At 34.2% G+C, this 11,338-nt stretch overlaps 1 protein-coding gene across 1 annotated transcript; it reads left to right on the forward strand.

Moving 5' to 3' along the window:
• The first annotated feature begins 443 nt into the window (after positions 1–443).
• LOC120070197 (peptidyl-prolyl cis-trans isomerase FKBP53) lies at positions 444–8,106 on the forward strand. The gene is made up of 11 exons (XM_039022062.1): positions 444–628; positions 1,014–1,087; positions 1,430–1,665; positions 1,813–1,961; positions 2,823–3,171; positions 3,538–3,702; positions 4,813–5,098; positions 5,470–5,554; positions 5,682–5,723; positions 5,814–5,862; positions 7,826–8,106. Exons 1-11 carry the CDS (start codon positions 616–618, stop codon positions 7,902–7,904), a joined length of 1,527 nt encoding a protein of 508 aa, XP_038877990.1. The 5' UTR covers positions 444–615; the 3' UTR covers positions 7,905–8,106.
• The last annotated feature ends 3,232 nt before the right edge of the window (positions 8,107–11,338 follow it).

Genomic DNA, 11,338 nt, shown 5'->3' on the forward strand with positions numbered 1-11,338 from the left:
TTTTTTATCTTTTCATTTTATTTGTTTTTCTTCTTTGTTGATATTGGTTAGTTTATTTAATTTTTATAAATATGTTTAAATTAAATTTATAATTCACACATATAATTAATTTTATTAATAATAATGCTAATATCTGTCTCTTATACACATCTAGATGTGTATAAGAGACAGTTTTAATAGTTTAAAATTGATTTAATAACTTAATATAATAAAAATAAATTAACAAACGGAAATTAAATATTGAAATAAATTTTTATTAATTTTATATATTGTAATTGTATAAAAAAATATCACACATTTTCAGATATACTATTTTCATTCTTATACATAATCAAATACAAATATATTTATTTTTATTCTTAGACATCTCAAACATCTTTAATTATAGACATCTATCAAAATTTAAATACTTATTTGGTCCCCTACCATTTTTTTTCTTGGTAATTTTCCCAATTGAATTCAGACAGTCCAGAACTTTCGTTGACAAATTGAAGAAAGGCGCCCAGCGGCGGCAGTAATAAACGCATCTGCTCAGGGTTTAAGGAAGCAGAGTAGCGTCGTCTAGGGTTTTAGAGAAAGCTTCATTCAACTACAACCAAGATTCTCCCTTCTGAAATGGGTTTCTGGGGTATGTTTCCTGTTCACTTCCATCTTTATTATCTCATTAACTCGTGCCTTGGAATCCCTGGTTTCTCTTCTTCTCTGCTGCGCATCGTCTTCAAATGTGCAAATGAAGTTGAATAGTTTAACATCACTCTTTTTTCAAGTATTTAAGTCTTTGTTCGTCGCGTGTTTCTTGGTATTTCTTAGAATCGAACAGCCTCACGGAGTACTTTATTATTTGTAGTGATTGGATAGATTTCACTTCTTCAAAGAGGAATTATGAATTGAAAACATGCGTAATGTCAAATTTTCTTTTGTGATCTTTCTTATTTTGTGCGTGCATGTGTATTTCTGTTTCGACTTTCAGTACTTACGGATGCCAATTTCTTCTGTTGTTTTGATTGTCCTAGGCATTGAAGTGAAACCAGGCAAACCATACCCCTACCATTCTGATAATGTGACGGGAAAGCTTCGGATAACTCAGGTTTGTTGGGTGCTGACACCTCTCTGGAAATGAAAAATTATCAGGGTTTTGGATATTTTCAATTCCAATGTACCCTATTTGGGTAGTCACGATGACATTATACTATTTCATTTTTAATTTATTGTTTCAATGTTCAGGTCGATGGGTTTTTTATTTGGGATATACCACTTCCAGTTTGCATTTTTCTAATCTGATAATAATTTTGCGGTGTTATGCCGCAAGTCAATGAATTAAATTGGATTTTTATTTGCATTGCTACTAATATGAACATGATGAAATTTTCTTACTTTGTTACTTTTTAAGGCGACCTAAATTTTATCTGTCATTTCTTTAATAATCCAGGCAACTTTGGGACCTGGCTCATCGAAAGAGAGAAGCATCATACAGTGTTCTGTTGGTGACAAGAGTCCAATCTTTTTGTGCTCTTTGATACCAAATAAGATTGAATCATGCCCCTTGAATCTTGAATTTGAGGAAGATGATTTGATAGCCTTTTCAGTTATTGGCCCACAAAGCGTCCATCTTTCTGGTTATTTTGTAGCCAACGAGGGACATGCAATTAGGGATGACTATGAGTCGTATCCTTTTTATAATTTTTTTAACCACAGTTATAAATATCTTATTCGTTAAGGAGAAGTAGTGTTTTCAATAAGAAGTTGAGGATATTATCTGGTCTAATTTTTTTCAGCGCGATTCTTTTGTCATTTTCTTACTACAATGCAAAGTGATTCTTTTGGGGAGGACATCGCAGAAACAGATACAGAGGATTCATCAGAATATGATACTGGAGATGAATATGATGATGAGTTCATCGATGATGATGACGACGACTATCCTGGGATGTACCCAACTTCGCCAGTTCCTAAAAGTGGAGGTAATTTGAAATTTCTGAGAACTTTCTATTATACCAATCTCTTGGCATTCTTTCCATGTTTCATTCGTTTCTTGACATTTTTCAAGATAATATAGGCTGTTTAAGTTGATGTTTCTGTTACAAGTGTGAAGGAACACAAGTTGATGTTTCTGTTCAATACCCATGAGAGAATTAAAAGAACTTGAGCCTGATCTTTATCATCATTCCCAAACCTATGCATCTTATGAACTTTGAAGGATTAGTACTGTATAGTGAATACCATTTAATCCACTGCAGTTCTGCTTGGACAATTTGGGTAAGCTTGTGTATATGTTTTGGCGGTATGGGGCCATGGGCCATGCTGAAGTTAGGATTTCATGGTGTTCCTTGGTTCTAGCTGCTTAATGGGAGTTTTGGAATGAAAAAGAGGAATAGGAGAATCATTCACAGTTTGATTATTTTTGTTGGCTTAGTTGTCTCTTTCCATTTTCTGAAGTTCTCTTTTTTGACTTTGTGATTTCTGTCCTATCAACTTTTGCTAGGTATGTTTGCAATGTTGCATAAAATCAAAAAATTTACCGTGTGGGAATAGATTTATTTGGGCACATGTTGGATGCAAATTGTATGATTTCATTTCAAACAAATAAGGTACAGTAAATAATTTACGAAGTATTAGATTTCACATCTTAAATACAGTCAAATGTTTTGACTTAATAAATATTTTGTGCAACTTTATTGCTATAACTGCTATATCTTTTTGGCTGCAGACATGCTGAACTTAGGTTTTTACTTATGCCAAGTTTGTTTTTAAAGTCTGGCATTTTAACCTCAAATGACTTTAATATTTAATTCAAGTGTTTTTTTCTTTCCCATGTTTGCTAGTTGTAATTGAGGAGATAGTGGATGATGAAAAATCAAATGATGCCAATGGTCAAGCTAAAAAAGTGAAAAAAAATAAGTCGAGTGACTCTGAGGGCATTAGGAACTCTCAGTGTCAAATTGTGTTGAAAAGGAATGTGGGAAATGCTGTTTCAGAAAGCGAAGATGAAGATGGATTTCCAATCCCTACCAAAAGCAAGAGCAAAGCGAATATTCAGAAATTAGGACCAGAACAAGAGCAAAAAGGCCCAAGTACTGAGAGTGTGGAGGAGACAAAGGAAAAAGATGGCAATGATGCTTCTAGCTTGAAAAGAAAAGTTGAAAACGATGAGCAAGTTGATCATATGGAAAGGTGAGATGATTTAAGTAATCAGTTATACAGCTTAATTTTCTATTGTTGGGCTTGCAGCGTATTGACAGGACAAGATTGGGATGGGTCCCCCCCCACACACCGATAACTAATGCATTATTCTCTATTGTTGCTAATTTTATGTTTAGTGAGGAAAAGTGTGGATAGAATTCCCATCAACAGGTTATTCTAGTAAAATTTTGGGTTGGGTAAGGACAATAAATGTATTTTTATCCCTGAACTTCAATTACATTGCTGTTTAACAAAGTAGTTTGATATTTCCTTTGCCATACTTTTTATTCAGGCACCTGGAAAGCCTGTAATCTTTTAATTTATTTCCTTATGCTGGATATTCAATAATGATGTCAGGAAAAAGAAAAAGAAGCAGAAAAAAAAGGTAACAGACGAAAAAGCTCAGAAAACTGGTAATGATGGTAATATGGGGAGTGAAAAGCCACAAGTGGAAGTTGACAGTGCAGTTGTTAATTCGATTTCTGATGGAGATGAGAAAGATAAAAAGCTATCTGAACAGAGGTGAATACTTCACTGTCATTCTACAGTTTTCATATACTATATGTGAAGTAGTTTACTTATCTTTTTTGTACTAGTTCTGTTTCGATTGCTTTCACATTGGGACATTTTGCTTCCCAGTGTCTAGTTTGATCTATTTTTAAGGGTGTAATTCTTTGCATGATGTGATTCATGCTTGATCTAGGCCTTAGGGATCTCTTTGTGAGCTCTACAGTTTACATTGTACTCCATTAACATATTATATATTTTTTTAATAACTGCAGTAATTATGATATATATGCCATTCTTCAAGGATAAAAAAACCAACTTTCAAAAGTAAAGACTATACGGAAAGATAATTCCAGAAGGGATTCTAATTTACGAGAGGCTCCAGTTGGAATATTCAACATTAATGAGCATACGTGTTTTTTTTTGGACACCTCAAGAAAGGCATTGAAATGAGCCAAACTTCATTTCTTCAACTCCTTCCCGGAACCTTCAATTCCTTTGGAAATCATCTATTTCCCCAACCAAATACGGTATAAGGCTGCCAAGAGAGTGGCTTGCTTTAAAACTTTCTAATGAGTGCACCATTGCCTCCATCGTTGTGGAACCAATAACTTCTATCAGAAGCCAGGCCAAAACCAACAATGTTCCAAAGCCCTGGTTGTTGCTTCTATATAAAAAAAAAAGGTTGTTCCAAAGCCATTTGTAGACTTCAAAACGAGGTGGATTCATTACCATAGAAATAGAACCCTCTAAAAATTTAGCAAAGAAAAGGGGTTAAGGAGGCGAGGGAGGAACGGAGCGGGAGAAAAAGAGACTTGGGAAAACAAACCTGACAAACTTAGATTTTAGATACACTTGTTGCTATAGTCTAGAGGCAAACAAGAACCATGTAAGGGGGAGTGGATGATATTGGGCCTTTCTTGATTTGTGAAGGTTATGATGTTGAGATATCTATTCTTTCCTTTTTCCTGAGTACGCTTCTCTGCATTATGAACTACATTTATGTCATAATTTTTGATAGAGCCGAAACTTGACAAGAATTCCATGCTACATCTTGATTTTATTCCCTCAGCGTTTCTTTCTCATTGTTTCTAGAACTGAAACCTTTTCTGGCTATGTGAATAGGGACGCCTCCACTCACATGGATGTTGTTGATGGTGAAAATCATAAGGAAGATGAGCAAAAAAAGAAGAAAAAGAAGAAAGGGAAGAAGAGCAAGGAGACTGAAGCTGGATCAAAATCTGATGAGCTAACTAAAACGGCGGGTGATCAGAGTAAATCGGCTTTGGGATCAAAAGTGAAGGAAAATGAATCCAAACCATCTCGAGTGAGAACCTTTGATAATGGATTGGTTATTGAGGACGTAGCCATGGGTAAACCAGATGGTAAAAGAGCTTCACCTGGAAACCAGGTACTGTTAAAGTCTATTTAATTGTAAGTTCTATAAATGATTTTCCTTTCCCCAACGCTAATCAGAGAACGTTACATTTTTAATCTCTTCTTTTAGCTGTAGTCTTTCTCATTTTCAATCTTAGCTTAGCATGGTGTCTGTCTGGTGATAAGCTGATAAGCCATGCAATTCTGACTTTTGGCATTTTTCGTTAGTTGTGGATGCCTCTTCATGCGCTATTAATGTATACAAAAATCGAACTTGGGTTTAGCGTTCAATTTAAGATGCAAACCAATTAGATTTGATAATTGTCAATTGAGTGGATGGATAGATTGCGACGTGACATAATTTCCTTGTATTTCAACGAACAAAGATGATTTCTCTGATTTCAGGTTAGTGTTCACTACATTGGCAAGCTAAAGAACGGCAAAATATTTGATAGTAATGTTGGAAGGGCACCATTCAAATTTCGCTTAGGTAATTTTGGGTTTATGCGATGCATCTTTTTACCTATCAAGGAAAGTTGTATCTTGTTAGAAGAAAAATGGTCTTATGCGACAGAATATGGAAATCCGAAATTACAACTTATGTGGTGTTGTTGCAGGTGTGGGACAGGTTATTAAGGGCTGGGATGTCGGGGTTAATGGTAATCATCTGAATGGCCTAATCTTTGACCTCCCTTTCTTTTATGAGTTGAATTCTCGTCTGAATATTAGATTTTGCTGGATTCTCTCAGGCATGCGAATTGGGGATAAAAGGAGATTGACAATCCCTCCATCAATGGGGTATGTAGCTCTCATCACATGAGCTTTATTTTGCATTTGGGATGTGATTTATTTATTTTGGTGATGTTCCGTTTAGTAATTATTTGGTTTTGAAAATTGAGCCTAAACATCTTTTTTCACATCTTAATTCATTGTTTTATTATCTAATTTTTATCGATATTTTCAAGAACAAGTCAAGTTTTGAAAAAAAAAAAAAGATTTTAAATTTTTTTGTTTGTTGGAATTTGGTTAAGAATTCAATTCTTGAAAACCATGGTAATGAATTGAGAAGAAAAAAGTTTTTTTTTTTTTTTTTAATAAATTATTGTTAAGGTCGGTTAACATTTGGTTTTTATTTTTGTTTTTAAAAATTAAGCATATAAACACTACTTTCACCTCTAAATTTATTCTTTTGTTATCTATTTTTTACCAATGGTTTAAAAAACTAAACCAAATTTTGAAAACTAAAAAAAAAGTGTTTTTAAGAACTCGTTTTTATTTTTGAAATTTTTCTAAAAATTCAACTATTGTAGATACAAGTCATTGTAAGAAAGGAAGAGAAAATAGGCTTCATTTTTCCAAAAAGCCAAAAACAAAAAATGAAATGGTTATCAAATAGAGTCTAAATAACTTTGTTCGGAAAATATTAGTTTATACCTGTGAACTTTAGATGTATCAATTTAAACCTTGAGATTGTGTCAAACTAATAATTGTATCAATTTAAATCCTGAGCTTTTATAAGTGTCAATTTAAATGCTAAGCTTTCGTAGTTTTATCAACTTAAGCACTTCATTATGTTTTATTTGGATATAGTGTGAAAGTTTAGGATTTGAATTGATATACTTGTAAAAGTTCAGAGTTTAAATGGATACATTTATAAAAGATCTGAGTTAGTTTGGGGTTTAAATTGATTACAAATCCTAAAGTTCAGGGTTTAAATTAATATAATCTCTGAAGTTGGTTTAAATTGATACAATTTTTAGTTTAGGGTTTAAATTGATACAATTCTTAGTTTAGGGTTTAAATTGATACCATCTTCAAAGTTTAGAGGTATAACTTGATATTTGCCCAAACTTATTTAATTTTCAACTTCTAAGATGTAAAAACTGTTTTAGGAGATGATTGAGCACTCAGCAAGTTGATGTATTCAAATTTTTATTTATTTTTTAAAAATTATTTATGGAGACAAACTGTCTTTTTTCCCCAAGATTTTGTAACTCCAGACTTGTCTTTAATGCAATATGAAATATTACACTCATGTTTTATCATTATTATTATTTTTTAAAAAGAACAAATTTGAGAAGTTGCAACATTTCCAAGAGTAGTCTATAGAAATCTCTCATCGTTTTACTTCTCTTTCCTTCTCTCTATCCCAACTTCATCACTATAACTTTTCTCCAAAAACTTTCTCACTCCCAAACTTAATTTTCTCATTTTCTACAAACATAATTACATATTTGACTGTTATCACTAAAAAACGAGACCAACTTAATAATATTTGGGATAAATTATAAGAAATGTTCTTGAACTCTGCGTCAAAAATATTCTTGAATGAAGAGTTTCACAAAATTTTCTATAATTTTCAAAAATATTCTTCGTTAATGTTTTGTTTAAAAAATATCACAGAAAATACCATTAAATTTCATAAAGTTCCAAGTGATCAGTTTTTTTGAAATTTCCCTCAAGTTTGAAAGGAAGAAATTTTAAAATAAATTATATGGTTGTCTTTTTTGTTTTCCTTCATATAATTACTCTCGTTTTTTTATACCAATTTCTTGGGCAAGCAAAATATAAACTAGAAAGTTTAAACATAAAATCCAATAATAATAGTAATAACAATAATAACCAATGTAAGTTTTGTGCCTGCTGCTATGGTTCATATGATTGGTTCATTTGTGACTGACGATCCGATCTGTAATGTAAGTTTATTTTTATTTTATTTTATTTCTTATTTAAAAAAAACCAATTATATTGGTGGATGCAGTTATGGAGATAAGAAAGTTGGGAAGATCCCGCAGAATTCATGGCTTACTTTTGACGTTGAATTGGTCGGCGTTCGCTAGTGCATCCTTATTATATACATATACATTAGAGTATAGTCTTTCTATCTTAAATTTTTGTTTCCATGTAATTTTTTTTTACTTGCCATCAATCTCAATTTTGTATGTTGTTTAATATCGGCTCGGCACAGACCTGATTTTTTAATGTTGGATGAAAATTGGAATTTCAAACAGTTAGATAGTGACTTTTCAATAGAAATTTATACATGTGGTTCTTACATTTATGAAAATCCTAGAATGCCCAATCATACAATATGTAGTTTGATGATAAGGGAGTAATATATATCGATCTAAATTAATTAACTCAATTAAAATATTATATATATCCAACGGTTTGAGCTACAAATAACATGGAGTGAACAATTTTGAACTTGCAAGCTTAAAAGAAGAGATAAATCAACTTAAGGTTTTAAGCAACCAGAACAAAAAAAAAAAAATAAAATAAAATAAAGTTTAAGAGAAGTGAGATGACACTGGTTGAATATAAGAGTGAATGATTTTTCACTTTCTGTCTCGTGAAAATTGTTTTCGAAACATTCCTTCAAAACTCATAAAACAGAGATGAACAATTTTCGAAACATTCCTTCAAAACTCATAAAACAGAGATGAACACAACTGCAAACACTGACGAAGGAGATTGTCTCATGTTTTGTCTCCAAAAACAAAAATCATGAATGTCTCACTCATGTTTTTCCTAGTGTTGATGAGCCTTGTGTCTATAAGAAAATCATCAACAGTTCAATAGTTTTTTTAGTGTGTATGTAGACATCATATTCATTGGGAATGATGTAGGATTATTGACTATAGTTAAGAATTGGCTAGCGATCCAATTCCAAATGAAAGATTTAGGAGAGACTCAGTTTATTCTTGGTATACAGATCGTTCAGGCATGAAGTTACTTTGTCTAAGGAAATGTGTCATAAGACACCTCAAGAAGTTGAGGAGATGAGACGGGTCCCGTATGCATCTGCCATTGGCAATTTGATGTATGTGTGCTCTATACTAGACCAGACATCTACTATACTGTGGGAATAATCAGTAGGTATCAGTCTAACCCAAGACAGGGTCATTGGACCGTAGTCAAGAACATACTCAAGTATCTTCGGAGAACGAGGGACTATATGCTCGTGTATGGAACTAGAGATTTGAGCCTTACTGGATACGCAGATTCTAATTTTCAGACTGATAAGGACTCTAGGAAGTCCACTTAAGGGTCAGTTTTTACTCTTAACGGAGGAGCAATAGTGTGGCAAAGCACTAAGCAGGGGTGAATCGTCGACTCTACGATGGAGGCCGAGTATGTAGCGGTTTGTGAAGCTGCTAAGGTAGCTGTTTGGCTCAGGAAGTTTCTGACATATCTGGAAGTTGTTCTAGACATGTCTAGGCCCATCACCCTCTATTGTGACAATAGTGGTGCTGGCGAACTCCAGGGAGCCCAGGAGTCACAAGCGCGACAAACATATAGAGCGGAAGTATCATCTCATTTTCAAGATAGTGCATCGAGGGGATGTGATAGTCACAAAGATCGCTTCGGAGCACAACGTTGCTAACTCGTTTATGAAGGCTCTTACGACTACAGTTTCTTAGGGTAACCTTCAGAGCATGGGTCTACGGGATTGCCCACGGCTGGACTAAGGCAAGTGGGAGATATTTTGTACTGGGCCTTAATACATTAGTTTATTGTTTTGTACTAGTTGTTTGTACACCTCACTCACTTTAGGACAAGTGGGAGATTGTTGGGGTTGATACTCTAAACTCTCGTTGGGTCCTGTAGTTTATAAACACAGTTTTGAACAAACGCTTGTGATGTAATAATATATGATATTTTTCTTCACTATTGTCTATGAAACATTGGATGTTTTATTTGCTTTACCACAAACCAATAAACTAAGATCCCTGGTTGTCGTTGTAACTTAATTATGTATGTGGGGACATATAGGTGGATCATGTCTTAATTGATATCCAAAATGGCCTGTAGTATAGGGATATAGGAGGGAAACCTTATCCTGGTAACGTTACGGATGCGACCCGCTTTGTAGAATAGTTACAAGTGTTATTACTTATTACAGATGGTCTGATCCTGATCATTCATGTGGAGACATATGAGGGGGAGTGTCCTATACAAAGGAGTTTATATAAGACCGGACCACGAAGTGTTATAATCTCGTTATATAACGTCGTTCATGACAGAGACTTCACTTCATTAGGATGACCATTGGTAACATGACCTCAATTCTGAGTGAGTTGGGAACTCCTGCCTTTGAGAACAGTCCTTTGATTTGCATGGGTGCGAGTGGCCAGATCGCCGACTCAAACCTACCACTTTGAGGATTTGTCTGATTTGGAAACTGGGAACTCAGCTACACAAGATAGAATTCACTCCTTCCCCGAAGTAGGGGTAAGTAGATAGATTGCTCTCTTAAGGGCTGATTCCGGGGCTTGAACGATGTGACGCCACACATCTTCTCATGGCCCAAGAGGTGTTTACACATAGTAGGAATATGTTGTATTGTTTATTATAGGGATCAGTGGTACAGGGGCAAAACGGTAAATTGGCCCAGCTGTATTTACGAGCATCTGTGAAGGGTTATCGTACTGTTGATTGGTTATATCCGATGGACACAAAAATATATCTGTGGTGAGAAGAGTGTAGCTGTCGGTCTTTAGTGGAATGCCTGACAGTTAACAGATGGTGGATCTCGTGGCTAAAGAGTTTAGTAAGCTATTCATGTACCGTTGGAGTTTCAAGCCATAGGTTCATAAGGTCCCCTTGGTAGCTCAATGGATTCAAGTTGAGAATCAATTTTTGGGTCAGTTTAAAGTGTTCAAATTGACAAGAGAGAGTTCGATTATATATGATATGATTGAACTGGTCAATTATATATGATATAGTTGACATGATGTATGAGATACATTAATTGGAGGAAAATGATATAAATATGATCTATATCTAGTGGAGGAGAAAAGGACTATGGTTCGTATGTTGCATATGATGTGATATTAAATCATAGGTTATAAATATAATAACATTATATTTATTTTTTTAAAATTTAAACGATTATGGGATAATTGTTGCCGATTTTTTCTCCGTAACTGAATGAGATAGTGGGAGGTTGCATTCAATTTTCGTAACTGAAGGATAAAATAAAAATGGTTTTCATTTTGCAAAAGATCAGACGTTCGCTCACCGATTGAGTACACTGCCTATCGCCTAGCAAACCGAGAGTATACACGACAGCTCAAAGTTTACTAAACGATCATGTATACTTGCGCATTCCCGAAACGATCGCATAGAATTACCTAAACGATCGTCTAGCTTTTTCTAAGAGATCGCGCGTCCGAACATTTTACTAAACAATCGTCTATATGATCAGCCTTAGTTTACTACACGATCGTGTACCTCTACCTAAACGATCAACCATCCGTCTATATAATAG

The sequence above is a fragment of the Benincasa hispida genome, chromosome 1 (assembly GCF_009727055.1).
Source record: "Benincasa hispida cultivar B227 chromosome 1, ASM972705v1, whole genome shotgun sequence".
NCBI classification, from domain to species: domain Eukaryota; kingdom Viridiplantae; phylum Streptophyta; class Magnoliopsida; order Cucurbitales; family Cucurbitaceae; genus Benincasa; species Benincasa hispida.